The sequence below is a fragment of the Cyprinodon variegatus genome, unplaced genomic scaffold, assembly GCF_000732505.1.
Source record: "Cyprinodon variegatus isolate N-32 unplaced genomic scaffold, C_variegatus-1.0 Scaffold458, whole genome shotgun sequence".
Taxonomy (NCBI): Eukaryota; Metazoa; Chordata; class Actinopteri; order Cyprinodontiformes; family Cyprinodontidae; genus Cyprinodon; species Cyprinodon variegatus.
The window spans coordinates 654,198-673,039 of record NW_015150911.1 but is presented as its reverse complement, the minus strand read 5'-3'; the positions used below and the strand labels follow the sequence as shown (position 1 = coordinate 673,039).

Below are 18,842 nucleotides of genomic sequence, written 5' to 3'. Positions count from 1 at the left end.
GATATGTTCTTCTGTTTTGCCCATTTTGAAAAGAGGCTGATAAATGGGAGACTGTGTCAGATGTTATTTATAGTTGCTGAATTTTTGCCTCATTTTTCCAATCAAAGACGTCACTCATGTATCTTTCTTTCAAGTTGTGAAGACTGAGCTCATTATGGTTAAAATGAACTAATGTTTTTTTTTTTTTTGGCTGCTTTATCTTAAACTGTTTATTCTGTCTTTTCATGCTTTGTCATTATGGTAATGGCTATCTTTGAATCGGCCATGGAATATTACACGGATGTCAAACCTCCGTGACTGAACTTAAGCAAAGAAACGAAAACAAACAGAAGCGGATGGTGTTTCTTCTAGACCAGGGGTAACCAATTAAAAACCAGCGGGGTCCGAATAAAGGAAATCATTAACCAGTAAAGGTCCAGAGACATTTTTTATTATAATCTGTTACTTTTAACAGAATTTAACACTGAAATAAAATTAGGTTTTTATGCATTCATGTTCTACATAGACTTTTTAAATAAAAAATATAAAAAAATAGAAAGTTGTACCATTTTAAAATCTAAATTGTTTTGGAATTGGGAAACAACAAACGTTTCCTGATTCACATATTTTATAAAACACCTGAACTGACCGTTATTTTTCTTTCTATTTTCTGTCTTAATGAGAGCAGTGGGCTTTATGCTGCCCTGCAAGGCTTTAAACCTGGTTTGAATGGAGACTAAGCCATTCTAAAGCACATATCAAGGAGATCATTTTGAGCCTGGATTGATATTCATTTTTGATTATATTAATGGTGGAGAATCCTGCTTCACAGCAGCAGGTTGAGCCAAACATACTCTAAATGTTCAGGGTCATCTTTGAGCACCGTTTCACTTTTCTTTCACCAGTTCACCACAGTTCTTCCAGCAGTCCACACTTTCTCTGCTCTCTTTTTCTCATCGTCTTCTCCTTCTTTCCCGTCGCCCGGCTTACTACAGGTTTGTGTCTAAAAGTAGCAGCAGCAGCAACCCAGACTGACAGCAGCTATTGGCTAATTTGAATCACGTATAGCCTGGTGCCGGTCGCTCTGGAGGGCTTTATCATATTAACAGGAGAAGCGGCGTAAAATGAATTTAGACATTGCCGTTGGACAACATGCAGTAATTTATAAATGTTTGAAATCAGGTTAGATCCGGATTAGTCAGCAGGTGGGTGGGGGTTCCAGAACCTGGTCCGCTAATCCGTGAACTCTGCTCCAGAGGCTCTGGAGTAAGATAAGAGAGCAGCCGCTGTCCGACTGAGAGATGAGACGTTATCACTTTAATAAGCTATGATTGGCTTTAGCTAAAGCCGTCCAGTGCAGACCAATGGGACCAGAGTAACAAAGTGTTTCATGTCCTCCTCCCTCACCTTTGGGTTGACGATGATCTCCATGTCCATTGCATTCTGTTCCTGCAGCCTCTTGATGGCAGGCAAAGAGATCCAAAGGTTGTTGGTGTTGAAGATCTTAAACTTGGAAACCGACTTGAATTCGTCCACATGAGATTTGGGAACCTGGGCGATCTCTAGGAGACGAAGCTTTCCTTCATATTGGATCAGGGTGCCTCCCTGGGAACACAAGAGGTGACAATTGTGATATTAGAAAATATGAAAAATAAGAGTCTCGTTACTTATAAACAACCAAGTTGAGGGTCATGTACCTTGACGTCAGCGCGCGTCTTATCCGTCACCTCCATGACGAACTCGCAGCGTTTGCCGTTGGGCTGGCTGACCAGGTGGTGCAGGATGTGCAGGTCCACGGTGGCTCCCAGGTTGTCTATGTTGGACACAAAGATGTACTCCTTTCCCTGCTTGATCAGCTGGTCCAGCAGGCCCGAGTTGTAGAAGCTGGCGTAGATGTCGCCGTGACCGGGAGGGTACCAGCCGTCCGCGTTTTGGCCCGTGACGTTCAGATTAGCAGCTACGGGGAGGAGAGACTCCTTGTGGATGCGGGGATACCTGGACAGGTGTGATAATAATGGGTTTGATTGAGGAAATATTCAGTTTCTTTTTTCGTTTTCCAACGCCACTTTAAATAATCTTCATACATTCTATATCTGTCAGTGAGGAACGAAGCTCAGTTTTCTGAGCCATCATAAATGTGAGCCTTAGACAGATCAAAGCGTTTCTACCAAGGATTCACGTCACATTGCTTCACTTTTCACCAGGAGTCACGCTGGAGGGGGACTGGCAGTTCGAGGAAATTCAGACCCACGTGAGCTTATTAGGAGAAAAGATTTAGAAAGCAGAAGGAGGAAGGTCTTATTAAAGGAAGATTAACCCAAGTTCTGAGGATAACGGAAAAATCTTTAAAAACCTTCACTTCCATTTCAAGAAAATCCCAACATGTTTGTTTTGTCCTCCATTAACCTCCCACCTCCTCTAAAACAGTCCCTCAGAACAACTGTAAGGCTAAAAATATATCATTAAAAAATGATGTCACCTGGTTTCGTCCTAAATCATTGTAGGAAAAAATGTTAGCTTAAACTCCAAGAAAAAATATTTTCCTTGTAGCTTAAAAGGCAAACTTTAAGGTGAACCTTTAACCTGTTTTATTGAATTTTTTGAGTTCTCACCAGGATTTCTATATATATAATTTTTCTGCACCATCAAACCAAGTCAAGTTACTTTTAAGTGCAACCTTATTCGGCAATAAATCTGATTCTGATAAGATGGAACGAGTTGTTGCAAAAACCTAGCCTGGGTGCCAGTCAGAACTTAGTCCCGCCCACAAGGTTTGAGTTCGGGGAAGTTCGGTCTGGCTCTGCTCCATAGTAGCGCGAGTATTAAAGCCCACTGTCAGGCGATCCAATCAAATTGTCAGGGCGGACTTTATACGATGATGGACAGATGATCAACAGTAACGTAATCAACCACGTGACCAAAGCGCGCTAGGGTGACAACAACAATGGCTGCCGCTGGAGAGTTTGGGTGAGTAGATTCTGCTATTAGGTCTATTCTAGAAGATATCGACAGCAAATTAATTTTAAAAGAGGAACAGAGAAACGCGAAACTGCACGCTTTGATTTTTGTGGACAACAACTATGCCTCGCTTAACATACGTCACGCACTCCGTTGCTCTTATTGGTTGTAGGTCTATCCAATTGAGTGCAGAGGCATTTTTTTTCCTGGTTCGTTCGAAACACGCCCCATAATCACAGCTCTATGGAGCAGTATCAGACTCATATTCTGACTAGAATTGAGTAGGACTACGTCAGGCTAGCAAAAACCTTATTTGGGAGCCAATTTTCCAACACCTGCCCAATCAAGTGAGACTAAAGTTCAGCCGATGGTAATAGAGAAAATGATTGAGTGTTTTAGAGCTGAAAAACAGGAATGCTAGAGATGAGCAACTACTGTAGTATTCTGGTCAGAGGTCTAGAAATGAGCAGAGCTGTTCACTTGTTGAGAACTTGAGATGTCATTCTCCTCATTTTGAGCAAATGTTCTCATATGTAACTAATTCAACGATGAGGTTAATGTTACACTTCTGTCATGTTTTAACAAACATATCTGGTCAGAAACGAGATGGAGACTGAATTCCTTTCTCTGCTAAATGCAAACAGGCGGTAACTTCTGTTGGGGGGCGATCAGGATAACATACAACTAAAATCCATCTGTGCAGGAAACAGAAACACACGTCCTGTCCGACCAATGAAGTCAGCAGTTCTATCAGTGTTTTAAAATAAAGTTGCAGCTAACTGATAACCTCATGGTAGGCAGCCATGTTTGTTGTGAATGAGGCTGGCCGGGTAGCATCTTCAACAGGTAGAAGGTTTCCCCTAAAGATGAACCTTCTTTCATTTTCATATTGAGAAGAAAGATGGAAGCAAACAGAAAAAAAAGAAATAAATGGGATGGAAGAAATGAAAGGAGTAAAAAAATATATAAAACCAAACACAGAAATAAATACATATAACAAATAATTTAATGAAGGTGAAAATTATAATGATATACCATAAAAATTTTATTATTATAAAGATTATTTAAAAGAAAAGCTAATAAAAATATATTCATACATTTATTTCAAACTGCATGATTTAATAGTTACATGTATTGATTTGATTTTGCCTGTATAATTGCATGTTTATATATTTATTGAGCATTTATGTATTATTTTTAATGATGTCATAGTTGGTCCTCTATATACCAGCAGACCAAGAGAAAACATTAATTATAAACTGATAAGTAAAATGAATAAATAAAGTTATGAGCAAATCAAAATATAGACGAAGATGTAAATACTGAGTAAGCTTTAATTTCATTTTGCAAAGTTTTATCATCATGACAAACATTTCTTATTCTAGTGTTTTCTAGAATGTTCTTTTTGAATTCTGTTTATTTTCCTGTGTGACAGAATTTTACTTTGCTATTAATACATTTCACTAAGATTAATGTGTCATTTATAGGCATGGGAATCGAAAACCAGTTCCTGTTCAGAACCGGTTCTGTGTGTTCCAGCTCCATGGCACCGTTTGGCAGCTCGCTTAACGATTCTCCTAACGATTCCAGGCAGCACCAGAGCCTAGCGGTGGGCAGCACGACTTACATCACGCTTTTTTAACGCAATTTATGCACACGGCATTCAGTAAGCAAGTACGACATGACCAGGCATAAGTCTAGAAAAGCAAAACAAAAGCGCTCAAAGAGATCGAAAATTTGGCTTCATTTAAAGGAAGAGAAAGATGGCAACAAGGTGCTTTTATTGCAAGAGTTGCAGAGTGGCATTGCAATCATTGCAAAGTGGCAATTACATGTGCAGGAGGAAATACATCCAACATGCAGAAACACCTGTGCACACAACATGGCATACATTTTAACGAATGCCGTGTTTTTTATGCTTCCAGACAGAAGCTAAAGTTACGACCAGCATGGAAGGCAACTCTGGTGGTAGTAGCTAAGTTTTATATCACTGACTGTGCTTCATGTGGTTCCTAGTAAATCAAATACCATTTCTGGAAATAAACCAATTTCCTACCTCTCTTTAGGGTTATTAAGGGAGTGTGCCTTTCTCGTTAATCCCGCCCTTTATTGCTAGCATGTTTAATCAGAACTACTGGTAGCTGGAATTCTTACATGATTCTAGCTATTGCAATTAATTTAACGAAACATGCTACAAAGTTGCTCCGCAATTTTGGGAGCGAGAGAAAGATGACGCGCTTCCCTAAAAGTAAAAAAAAAAAAAATCCACTGGACTTGGTTTCCAAGATTCGAAAACGCCACCTCTCCAGGAAGCTTTCTCAATTCAAATGTCAGACATTTTTTCAGGATTTTTTTTTTTTACTTTTACGGAATGACTATGATCTGGATGACTGAGAATCTGCATCAGCAAGATGATGCTCGTTTATGTAAATCAGGGGGAGATGAGTTTATTTCCCGAAATTGTACAGTAATGCTTTTTCATTAAACGGATGCCTTCTCCATTAGATATAGATGACTGTGACGAGACAGGTAGCCTGGCTGCTCAGAGGCTGGCAGCTCTTATTCACCACCTTCTGTTTCTGCCTTTTCAGGTAGGCAGAAACAGAATGACCCAGGCGAAGGTAGACGAATGTCACTCTGCACTTACCAAGTTCATTGTTTCACAGAATCGATTAGAGAATCGATAAGGAATCAAATCGTTTCACAGAATCGATAAGGGAATCGTGAAAGTCTTATCAATTCCCAACCCTACTCTTTTATTCTGTTTGTTTCTACCTGATATCAGATAGTTTTTAAGCCAAAACATGAGAGCAGCAGCAAAGTTTGTGGATTACGTTCCCATCAGAACCTAAAACATCAGCCTGTGTAACAGGATTTTCATGCATTACTGTTGTAGCTTCAACATTCCTTCCAATAGCCCTGCAGCTGTTGCTGCCTCAGAAAAAATAAAACAAAAACCTTTGAACGACACAACATGCAAAACATGTATACGGATGATTAACTCAATTAGAGGTGTAAAAGGGAAAGCTGAAAACACAAACACCAAAACATTCAGAACAAACAGGCCTGTCCACATTTTACTAGACGGTTTGCATTCAGGAACAAAATTCACCCACAGTGGTGAGTTAATAACAGAGGCTGCGAAAGCAAAGTGCTTTCCATTTGTAGCGGCTCTCACCTGCTCTGGTTGAAGGTGTGGATCTTGACCCGGTGGTGATTGTACTTCTGCAGGATTTTCTTGGTGTCTTCATCTGTGTTGAAGGAGTTCATGAGGACCAGAGGAACATCGGTGTTGTATGTTTTGTTCAGATGCTGTTTGGAGATAAAAGAAAAACTTCAAACTCTATACTGCAGGAATTATTAAACAGCATCCCATCCTCATGACCTTGGCACGTAACTTTTAGTGTTAGCAACCGTGCAGCTGAGTGTGTTTGTGCTTTCAGTTTGATTACCATTTTGGATTCCGAATAAATGCTATCTGGTTTTCTAATTTAGAAATAAAGGATATGATCAATTCATATCCCTTATTTCATCATTCTATCTCTATTCTCCCACTCTGCAGAACCTGTTAGTTCACACTCTAACACTATGCTCTGCTTTTTCTCATAGCATGCAATCAACTGGTTTTCCTTAGATAGAAAACTTTGAATCAATTTGACTGTATAATCTGGTGAACTGTAAAGTGCCTTGAGATGACATGTGTTGTGAATTGGTGCTATAGAAATAAACTGAATTGAATTGATAAACTAAAAGTTTAAATTAATTCACAAAAAAATAATTTATAAATTAGTAGTATTTGTACTGTCAGAATTATTCAAAGATTTTTTTTTTAATAATGGAAAAATAGAAGAAATTGGGAGATGTTCTGGCTCTAGGAGGGGACATTAAAATGATTCATGGGTCAGAAACAGATTCAGGATGTGACTCAATGGGGTGAAGCTGGGATGGGCGTGGCTTCCCACTTATAACAAGTGGTCCCTTGTAATGAGCTGAATTAATGGCCACCTTTCTATAGAAGTTTGTCCAAGTACCGTGGTCCGCCCCTGTGCACAAACACTTCCAAATGTTCTGCAAACACCTGAAACAAAAGCTTGATTTACACTTTTGCTCCGCAGTATGTTGACTGTAGGTGGACTGTGGAGGAGAGATGATGATTGCCACAGATAGAAACTGGACTCTTTTTTTCCTTTTGGAGTTTATTCTCACTACATTAATTTTTTACATTAATACATAAAATTTTAGTGCCTTGGCACCAATAAATCATAACTAGAACAAAACAGTTGTTATATCATAGCATAAACAGTCTTTTCGGATGCAAACAGAAAGTACTTTAAAAATGAAAAATGTACTGCCATATTTCAATAAGCCAGCTAAAGATGTTTATTACAATTCATATTTTTTCATTTAAAGCTAAAATGTTTTCAGCTTGGAAAATCATTTCCAATCTTTTTATGGCGTATGATGCGCAAATGTTTATTTCCATGATCAGGAATATATGCATTAGTCTCCTAGTGGTGTGTGTGTGTGTGTGTGTGTGTGTGTGTGTGTTTGTGAGTCTGTCTGATTCACTTTTCTCGTCCCTGAACAGCAGTATTCAGACTGCAGGTAATCTGAGTCGACCTGGGCTGAAAGCTGGAGTTCATCATGTTTGGATGAATCTCTTGTTAAACATAAAACCCACTCAAATTCTGCTTTAATTTAAGCGTAGCTTAGCGTCTCTCTAAAAGCGGTGACTGATTAAGGTGTTTCACTGCAAATGTTCGCCCAGAGCTCGGCTGCAGCGCTGCAGGCTCCATGCGGGGGTCTAAATAGTCGGGTTCACTTCTCCTCCGGCACACAGCCGTCTCTGTTTCCCCCGCCAGGCGGATCCCCTTTCACAGCTTCTCCTCACCAACATCACACTGGACTCCTTTCAAAAATAATCAGCTCTCTTCCAACAGGGAAGCAAATATAAACTCATAACAGCCAGAAGGAACAAATCCACGTCGTCGACATAAACACATGCTTTTAGTTCACATGCTTGTGAATAAAATGGGGGTTTATTGGAAGAGGAGCATGCGTGCAATATGAGACAGTCAAACATGGAGAAGATGTTTCTGGTCGTTGAAGCTCTAATCAAAGCTCCAGATGTCTAAAGTCAAAAATATTGTTTTTAAATAGATAAATGAGATAGAAATATTTATAGTTTTAAGCCACGTTCGTGTTTTGGAGCTTATCCTCTGGGACTGAACTGGATGTTAATATTTTATGGCTGCAGAGCAGATCCCGTTCATCTCCCCTACGTCAAACGGAGAAAAAAGAACAAGCAGTCATCCATTACAAGCGTTTAAAACTGGAACAGTTTCACAGTTCTGCAGAGTTTGGAGGAACCGTACAGTTTTCACTTTGGGCTCTGTTAGTAAAAATCAATGGTTTATTTCAGAGACTCTATCCTCCCTGGTGCAGCAGCAGACCTGCATGTCAGGATGAGGACATTTACATTTATAAATCTCTACCAGCTGTTATTTTTATCTTGTTTATTTCGTCTTTAATAGCTGTCCCACAATCTGGGATTAATACTTTATTTAGCATCTTTCTGGGGACGTTTCCTGGTACGCGGCATGTGGGCTCGTCTCTGATAACCGAACACGGGTTTGGGTTAATGTTGCAGAGGAATGATTTTATATGGAGGGAATTTTCTTCCGTTATTGCAGCAAGCAAATTTACAATATTTCCTCTTACCATGGCTTAAGAAAAAAATGCAATCCAGAAAAGAAATTTTTTGGAAAAAAAGAAAAGATTTTGGGAGTAAATTTGTTGCATTCTATGACCCCCACCCCCCCATAACTTATTTTCTTGAAAGCTTTTTTAGTAACTTTTTTTTTTTTATTATTTAAACAGCCTTTTTTTTTTTTTCTTCAAATTTCTATTTTTTAGTTTTAGTTTTACAAATTGCATTTTTTTCAAATTGTATTTTATGGATCACATTCTCCTCCCTTCTGAGGAGCAAAGAGGCATTTCTATTGGTCTGCTGGTCGTCAGCAGTGAGCATTTGTATTAAGCATGAAGTGAAGCTGATCTTCAAAAGGTAATTTGAAATGAATAGAGTTCGCAAAAACTCAATCTAAAAGAAATTTGAAAATATAAAATCTGTAAAAAAATAAATAAAGGTTAAAGAATGAAATGTTCTAAAATAGATTTTCTTTAAAAATATTAGTTATTTTTTAATAGAAAAAATCTCGATACAAAAAAACCTTTTAAATTAAGTTTTATTTCTGGATTGCATTTTCAAATGTCGACTGACAAAACATGGGGAAAAAATTCCCTCCATAATTTAAAACCCTGTCTTTTAGCCACAAGGATAAACCACAAGGAACAAATTTCAAATGTTTTCAGCCGATTACATCCAAACTATTGAGCCAATAGAGAATGGATTTTGAGCTCCATGATGATTCCTAAAGAAGCAGCTGAAAAATGGCTACAGAGAGGCTGGTAGCCTGGAAGAACTGAAACTAGCAGCCAAAGATTGAGCAATGATGGCGTCACTGAGCTTATTCACCGTTTCCCGGTAAAGGCGGATCCACAATCAGGCTTGTTTGGTTTTTGTGCCTCGAGGAAAACCATTGTTGAGACTGCAGTCGTTCCCAGGAAAGCTAAACTTACAATTGAATGCCTATGTTTAAAAACGAATATCATTAAACTGAAACTGAATTAATTTCCTTTTAAACTTTGCCGGATTGAATACGGGATTGTTACATTTTACTTTCAGTCTAATGATTTGAATTTAAAAACTAAGACATTTTTAGTTGTAAATTGCCTTTCTTTGTGTCAGACAGTCAGGCCCTTAAACCCTGGAGTAATCGAACACAGATTCATGGATTGATATTTCAGATAAAATCTAACCACTATATCACTTTAAAGGGAAATTTCGGATTTTTTATATTGGGCCCTTGATTTGATGTTATTACATCATGATCTGCTCACCCATATGAGTTTTGTTTCGCTCCCAGAACTGGAGTTTTTTTTTTTTTCAAAAAAAACTTTATTTAACCAATGTACATTACACCAGCCGGATACGCTCTACCTCTTATATATTCGGCTAGCTAATCTGAATCGTTCAATTCTATTTGGAGAGCGAGATCATCTGTGATGAAAATGAAGGAAATCCTATACACTACTGTTTATGCTCTAAAAACATTCTAAATGACTTCGTTTCGAGTAAATTCTGGATGCTACCCACTCAGGACACTTGGATTACATTGGACGAGCAGTATGGAGGAATATTGACACGTTTTTTGTGGACTTTTATGGACCTTTCTGTCTCGGGCGCCATAGACCTCCATTATTTGAATGTCAGCAGACAGCAAGAAGCCTCCCAGATCTCCAGATGCATTTGAGATATCAAAAAAAGTACTCCAGAGTGTTGTTCAGCATGGGGGTGAGTAGAAAATGAAGGCTAATCATGTTTTGGGTGTACTATTCCTTTAAAACACGTCCATTTATAATCCGTCAATCTGTGTTTGTTTACCCTGCCCTGGTTGTCTGACACAAAGAACCCGAATGAAGGAAATTAGATTGGATTATAAAATGTACATTGCACCAAAATACATTTACAAATCTAATAATTTCAATGTTCAAACTAATGGATTTTATGTCAGATTACGTGAATATAGATCCCAGTTAGGGAAATTTAAATATAATTTCTAAAGGTACAAATTTCTACACATAGAAGGCAGAAGAGTTTCACTCTTGAAGCTGCAGAGGCTGAAAGCATCTCATCCAGACCTGTGGAGCTGAGCTGTGTTTACTTTAAATGTTTAAGAAAAATGATTAAAACCTCTGCATCATAAATGGAGCTTTTAACACATTAACTGCTTATCTGTGTTAAAAAAAGTTTCCCTTAAAAGAGTTTTTGCACAGCTTCTGTGTGTGAAGAGGGACGGATCAGAAATGTTCCAGGTAGCTTGATTTCAGATCAACGAAAGAAAAATAACAATATTTACATTGCTTCCACTAATTAAACAGTTAGGCAGAGGTTCGTGTTGGCTGCTAAAGAAGAGGAAGACAGAAAGGAAGGACAGGGGAGGGAAGGGATCTTGCACCTCTATCTGCTGCACGGTGAGATCCAGGAAGGTGTTCTCGTTGCGGACGCTGATCAGGCTCTTGGGGCCCTTGCACCCCATGCTGGTACCCAGACCTCCGTTCAGCTTCACCACCACCAGCTTGTTCAGGCTGTCGGCCACGCTGTCCGGCAGACCTCTTGCTGCGATCTTATCGTAGGGCTGGATCTGAAGGAGGGAGACGGACTGAAGATCAGATCTCTTCAGAACAAAATTATGGGCCTGTTTGTGTTGGCATGATTCGAAGCGCTTAAAGATCTACGCTTCTTTTGGAGCAGAGCTTTGTATCACTCTGCAGACCTCCTCTGCCTCATACATTTCAATGCTACGGCATTGAAATGTATGAGGCAGAGGAGGTCTGCAGAGTCTGCAGAGTCTGATATTTCAAAATGTTTTAGGATATTTTTGCTGAATTAAACATCTGTTTCTTAATTATTTAAATTAGGTAGCAAAGAAAAAAAATAAATGTTTGGATGATCTGTTAGTAACTTTATCCCCGAGTCAAATAAAGAAAGCTTTGACTTTAAGGACATTATCATTAGCAAATTAGATTATTTTTAAACCAATTTTGGTCACTTTTTAATCGAAACATCTTTTGGAAATATTAATAAATATGAAATGTCTACATTTACAAATGTAGTGCTTTCAAAGAAAAGGAAAATGCAGCTAGGATGATTTTATGGATGAAAGTTTATTCCATCATTGTTTGCAAGCAAAGAATACATTTTGTAAATAGAAATAATAATAAAAAGGATTAAAAAACCAATAGAAAAAGGTCTCTGCTCTTCACTCCAGAGGAAACCCGACCTCAGAAGTGAAGAGAACCTGATCTGGAAAATGCGGTTTGAAAAGAACGCAATTTGTCAAATTCAATCTGAAAAAAGAGAAATTTGAAAATTTTTATGTTAAAATAAATGTGATAAATTAAAGTAAGTACATGTAAATAAGATCTAAGAAAAGAAAGGTCCATTGTTTTTCATTAAGGAGTTTCTGTTTGGAAAATTACAACAATAATGGAACAAAATAAACTTAATTTATCTAAAAAATAAAAAAGCTTCTCTATTAATCCATTTTAAATAGAGAATAGGCACACTTCACTTCCTTAAGGTCAATCTAAAAACCTGGAAAATCACATGAACAAATCTAAACAAATGTCAGGAACATGAAGTTTTGCTGACGCTTCTAGGAAATGATCATTTCAGGAGTTAACCATGAAATAACCTCCAGGAAGTGAGACGATCGTTTGGACGTGTTTCTCTGCAGTCAGGTAGTATAAGCCTTCAGGCATCATCAGTTCTATCAAAGGAGCGAGGCTGCATTTTTTACGACCTGCCCACATCGTTGATACTGAGTAATCACATTGGATTTCAAGCTTGATTTAATCCACTCTGCTTCATAATTACTTAATCTTCACTAATTAGAAAGTGGGTTGTTTTTTGTTTCCAGGCTGAGGAGAGACTGACGAGTGAAGGAGGACTCACCCATCGTATCTGCTGTTGTCATAACAACATAAATAGCATTGATGTTTCAGAAGTGGACCAATGGGAAAAATATGATACATCCTCCAGTCTTTCTTGGTCTACTTTGCGTAACCTGAAATACTGGAGCCTAGATTGGAGATGAAATTTAACAGCATTGGCTGTTCCGACTAAGAGCAAAGCTGTTTTTCCGGTTAGTACACGGTCTCAATGTGTTTATCAGAGCGAAACTTAACCGGACCTTTTTCTGATTGTTATCTTCTGAAGGATTTCCTGCTTTCTGCAGAAGCAAACTTTTGTAATGGAACTTTTATCCCATCCTACCACATGATAATAACACAGAGTCAGTTCAAACCAGGGCTGCAACTAACAGTTATTTTACAAATTGATAAATGTGTTGAATATTTTTTCGATAATCAGATAGCCCAAGGTTCCTTAAAGAAGATTTTTACTAAACTAAAGCAGGTGAAAATAAAACTTTTCCACTTGAGGAGCTCTGGATAGAGCATATTGATAGAAGAGAAAGATATATATATTTTTTTTATCTTTAATGCAAAATGTTTACATATTTTACTTACAATCTTGGTATAAATGCTGCTCTAAGTGGGTTGCTCTTTCCGCTAAATGCACGTTTTAGAGTTTCTATATTCCAGTTAACGATTAATCGATTACTAACTTAGTTACCTATAGTCACCTATAAACTGAAAATGTAAACCAATTGATTTTAAACAAATTCGAAACAAGCATATTATTTTATTTTGCAATTATTTACAATTCCTATATGGGATTGCATAGGAATACAAAACATTTGCTAAATTATATTTTTTGCAAAAATTTTTGTTGTGCAATTTTTATCTTAAATGCAAAATGTTTACATATTTTTCTTACAATCTTGGTATATTTGCTACTCTAAGCTGGGTTGCTCTTTCCGCTAAATGCACGTTTTAGAGTCTCTATATTCCAGTTAACGATTAATCGATTACTAAATTAGTTGACAATTATTTCATAATCGATTAATCAGCTCTATTTCCAACTGAAAAAGGAACTTTAATTAATAAATGACAATGTTTGCACTTCGGCCGATACAAGAGAACAAGACAAAATAGAAAAATCCAAATCATAATATATCGGTATTGGTCCACCTCCAGAAAGCGATTTTATTTTTTATTCTCTACAAACTCTCAACCTTTAGATTTTATGCATTTTAGGCTTTCCTGACACTTTATAATAAGATTATAGTTTCTAACTTTTGCTTTTGTTTTTGCATCAGTCACATATGAGTAGCACATCCTGAAGAGGTGCTTCCAGAAAGATACCATTAATATATAATCCTGAAATAGATCCAAGCTAAATCCGGTCAGATTATTGATTAAAGCAGATTAATCTGGACTTACCGAGTCTTCTGGAGGCCTCTTGATCTTGATCCACTCCACAGACGGACCTTTAACCTGCAGGAATCTGTGGAAGAGGTTCTTGAAACCCTCAAAGTCCTTCTTACAGACCTGAAGAGGTGGAAAGGGAAAAAAAAGTCAAAACTTCATTTTTACTAAAAGAACAACTTTCTATAGATGCACTGAAGCATTTCAGCTTGAAATGTAGAAAATTAACGACTTATAGATAAAAAAAATAAATGCGTTTTCAGTGTAATATCTACAGAGGATTTTGTTTGATTATTCTATGGTTTAACACGTTTTTTTTTAATTTTTTTTTTTAGCTTTTTTCTTTAGGAATAACATAGAGAAGCAGATTATTATAATTTTTGTGATATAAATCATGGTAATCAAATGAGAAATAGAAGTATTACATCATATTTAACCCATGACTTAAAAGGAAATGTGCAACAAAAAGATTAATTCATATAATTTTTTTTCAATATTTACACCTATAAACTGAAAATGTAATTTTAAACCAATTCGAAATAAGCATTTTATTTTATTTAGCATTTATTTACAATTGCTATATGTGATTGCATAGGAACACAAAACATTTGCTAAATGATGTTTTTTGTGCATTTCCTTCTATTAAAAATATAATACGTAAAAAACACAATTTAGTTTATTTTGCCTGATGCTCATTACTGCCCCCTGAAGGTCTGAAAGAGGCTGCAGCCAACGACGACGTAAAATGTGTACTTTACACAAGATTTACTTTACATAAATTAAAACAAAAATACTGGAGTTTTTCTTTCACCTTCCATGTTGTGCTCTGACATCTGACTCAATTGCAAATCTCAGTGAAATTTAATAAAATTCAAAGATTGACAGAAAAGTTTGATTTTTCAAGTGAAACAGCCTCAGTAGGCGTAACCCTGCTCTGTGTTATGCTACGCTGTGTGTCACATCTTAAGGTTTCCCAGCATTACATGGCGTCAGCTCTTTTAAATCACAACCAGATGTACAGAGAGAGAGAGAGACAGAGAGGGAGGGGTGAAGACAGGGTGTTGACGTACGTCTCTGTCGGCCCCTGTGACCGTGTCCACCAGTTTCTCCAGCTCGGCGTCCATGGAGCTCTCCAGCTGCTGGCGCATCATTTCCTGAAACTGAGCCATGCCTTTGTGGGCCGATCTTCCACTCAGACCTGAACAAACAAGACCAGGAAAAAAAGAAAACGTATTTCAAACTTCCACCTCATTTTATAAAAGATCAGTGGCATTTATTAGAGCATTACTAGTGGGGATTTTACCCACTGCTCCGTTATTAGGAGGCTGGTTCTTCTGAACACCATCGCTCTGACAGATAACTTTGGCTGTGAGATGTTTAAACAATGATTTAATTCTTCAATCATTTTTTTTATTTGCTGTTAAATACAGCACATCATATAAAATCCTACTTCGTTGCCTTAAAACCGCCCGTGTGGCGCCCTCCTCAGCTTAAAAAGGGGTTAATGCAAGTGGGGATGTGATGTAACTTAGGAGGATCAGCATCAGCAGCTCCATCCTGATTTGCTAAGGAACTGTCCATAAATGAAATGATTTTATAATTACAGAAAATTAAACTAATTAACCGGTTTCTCCATTTTAAAAGTTGATATTAAATAGTAAATTCATTTAAATTGGTAAAAACAAATCTGGATCATCTGTCCTTTCTAGTTTGATTATTTGACTCTTTTTTTATGTCAGTCAGTCACATGACCTAAAACTATTGGGTATAAAAAATAAAATAAAATTAAAAACAAAGATTGAAAAGGAAAAATAATATTTTCAAAAATGCATCAAAATTGGATAAAAGGGAGTGTATCTCATCTGTTTGGTCTAAAATATAGACGATGTCGACTCGGTAAATGATTGAAATGTTAATGTAGGACCGTAAAAGAGAAACCAACACCTTGAAACAAGAATGGACTGAAGCAATGCCAGAAAAAAAGAAAAAAAAACAAAAACAAAAGAGCAATGCTGAAAAAAAAAAACGGAATAAAAGTCTATAGACTCATAAAGTCCTAAAAATAAAGACTACTCTAAGCTAATGATGCCAACAGATCATTTACAAGCTACTGAATCCAAGGGTGTATTTTATTTTACCCATAAAGTAATCTTGTCTTTTAAAGGCATTCAGAAAAAAGGGTTGTGACACTGCAATAAGGTGGCTTTAAATAGCTGCACTTTGTTCTATACATTAGAATTTGTTGACATTTCTATCCTGCATTTGTTTAACTTCATCCATCTCTGACAACATCTTTAGATCCAGCAGGATAAAGTTTATGCCAAACATTGGATTTATTACATCTGTGTATTGATGTTTGTGAACTGAGGAGTTAACTTTTATAATAGACAATAGTTTTAGAGCCTCATTTCACTGTTTTTTTTCCATCTGGACAGACTTGAATGAGCTCCATTTTCCTATCTGATAACTGGTAGATTTATTTCAAGAAAAATATTTGAAAAGTATACCTTTTAAGGATTTGTCTTTACAATTTCGACCCAATTTAAGAAGCGATGGTTGCCTAGAGCACATGAAGGCAGTAATGTTCTAAACGGTTTGTGTTTTTGCCTGATCGATATACAGAAAACCAGATTCATTGCCAGTAAGTAGATTTCGATAACAATTTTTTTTTATTATTCTATTGTTTGCTGGGGCCAATGTGTAAAGAAAAAAAATCTCAAAACTGAGAACGAAACGTCGCATTAGAAGACACCTTTAGAAGATGTGCTCTTTTTCATCCTCTGATTTGGGAGCTGGCTCGGAGCTCGTCTGCCTGGCTGTGTGTCTTTCTTGGACCGTGCCGCCTGTGGAGCTGGTTTACAGCTACGTTTTGCTTCTTTTTCTATGTCTGCTTCCGTCTCCTTGAACCCCAGTCGGCCTCAGCAGATGGCCGCTCACCCTGAACCTGGTTCTCCTGGAGGTTTCTTCCTGTTAAAAGGGAGTTTTTCCTCTCCAGTGTTGCCACAAGCATGCTTAGTGTGAGGGATTGCATTTGAGTCAATGAGTCGATGCAATCTGCTGGTTTTCTTTAGATAAAAAACTTAAAATCAATTTTACTGTACGATCTGGTTGAATTGTAAAGTTCCTTGAGATGACATGTGTTGTGAATTGGCGCTATAAAAATAAACCGATTTGAATTTTAAAAAGGAACAGAGATGATTACAGAACTCCTTATCATCCAACAGTTTTGATTTATTCCTTTCAGCTACTGATGGCATTTGCTTATCTTGTTCAAATATCCTTACGGGCTGCCAAAATCCAGATATCTAGGGTGAAGTAAAAGCTTAGGCAACAGGACCGGGTCGACGTTGCACGTTTGCACATAACTGTAGAATCTGTTTGCTTTCAGGATGTGTTAAAATGGGGAACAAACCTTCGCCAGGTTTAACGTTCAAGAAACATTTGTGAAAGAAGAGCAGGAAAGACAGAAATGAGTCGTTCTAACAGTTCGGCTGCTAACATGCAGCTGTAATCTGTTCTCTATACATAGAGCAGGGAGCAAAGGTATGAAGATTATTTGGATATGATTAACATGCCATTCATAATTACACATCTTATCTTAGTCACAAACGCAGTTTCACCTATAAAAGACAAGTACCTCAACGACCAAAGGAAATAAATGACACTCCTCACTTGATAATTCAAGGAGTTGGGAGTGTTCTCCTAGTGGTTAGAGGTATGCGCTTGTGCTCTGAGAAGGTTGCAAGTACAAGGTTTGACATCCACAGCCTCCACTCTGGGTCCCTGAGCAAGACCCTTAACCCCACATTGCTCCACGGGCGCAGCACAGTGGCAGCCCACTGCTACACAAGGGGATGGGTTAAATGCAGAGAGTGAATTTCTCCATTGTGAGATCAACAAAGTTCTATTTCTATGTGTAGAAAGTGTGTTAAAGATTTCCCACTTTCTACTGTAGCCCCACTTTCTTTTTTATGTGCTGTTTAACATCTATATCGCTGCCAATAAACTAACAGATCAGAAACGCAGTGGAGGGCTGCTTTAAATCAGCACAGTTTCATCAGTTTGGTGGAAAGAACAAGACGTCCTGATGGCTGGAAGACACAAGATGCAGTTTGTGGCCAATATGCTGATGGTGGAAAACCGTTTTCTAAACTTAACTAGAACCAGAACCGAGCCTTGCTTTCCTTTGCTCTCTTTGGGAGTAAATGTGCAAAGAAATATTTACTACAGAACATCTAGTCTCCTTCAGAAATATTTCAATGGTTATTGGCTAGTGATGTTAGGAGTAAATATGGCAGGCGGCATTAACATTAAATCATCTTTACCAGTATTAAGTTACAGACATATTGAACTGATTTTTGATCTGCCATATTAACCTAAAAATATATGTCTGATTATGGTATAAGTAGAATAAATGTTCTTATCATTCAAGAGACCTTAAATTTATTTTCAGGTACCCGGAACTATGATTTGACAAAGACAGATATCCCAAAGGCAAAGAATAGTTCCATTTACTCTGAAACCGATCCGTGCCGAGTTCGGACCAAGCTTGGATCAGTTAACCGTGCCGAGCTTAATTCCTTACGACCATTTACACACCACGCTAGCACGGTTCCTCGCCTCCTACTGACCATCTACGGTACTAATGCTCTCTAGTGGGAATCAAGCAAATCAAGATGGCTGATCATGTGGCACCGTAGCTAACCGAAGCTAGTATTTTTATGAATGTCTAAAATTTCCTGATTACGGAGGCTGACTGTAAGGAGAGGATGCGGTCTGCTGATGCGCCCTTTGTTATCTGAGAACCGTCCCAGAACTGATCTGCGCCGAGCCCTACTGATGAACTAGTACCAGTTTAGCGCGGTTAGGTCTAGGCCTGTCACGATAAGCAATAAATTAATTAATCGCACGATAAATAAAAACTATCCACGTCATTTAATTTATCGGCT

General features: G+C 37.7%; 1 protein-coding gene across 2 annotated transcripts in view; it reads right to left on the bottom strand.

Annotated features, from left to right (window-relative positions):
* Positions 1–1,305: 1,305 nt before the first annotated feature.
* The window catches only part of LOC107094036 (UTP--glucose-1-phosphate uridylyltransferase-like), a 25,709-nt gene continuing 8,172 nt past the window's right edge, over positions 1,306–18,842 (bottom strand). For both annotated transcript variants that reach the window (XM_015389435.1, XM_015389434.1), the window contains exons 2-7: positions 14,964–15,091; positions 13,909–14,016; positions 11,019–11,204; positions 6,116–6,249; positions 1,677–1,974; positions 1,306–1,584 (exon numbers count right to left, since the gene is read on the bottom strand). In XM_015389435.1, coding sequence (XP_015244921.1) covers positions 1,321–1,584; positions 1,677–1,974; positions 6,116–6,249; positions 11,019–11,204; positions 13,909–14,016; positions 14,964–15,062 — 1,089 coding nt within the window. In that variant the 5' untranslated portion in view covers positions 15,063–15,091 and the 3' untranslated portion in view covers positions 1,306–1,320. The remainder of the gene's footprint in view (positions 1,585–1,676; positions 1,975–6,115; positions 6,250–11,018; positions 11,205–13,908; positions 14,017–14,963; positions 15,092–18,842) is intronic.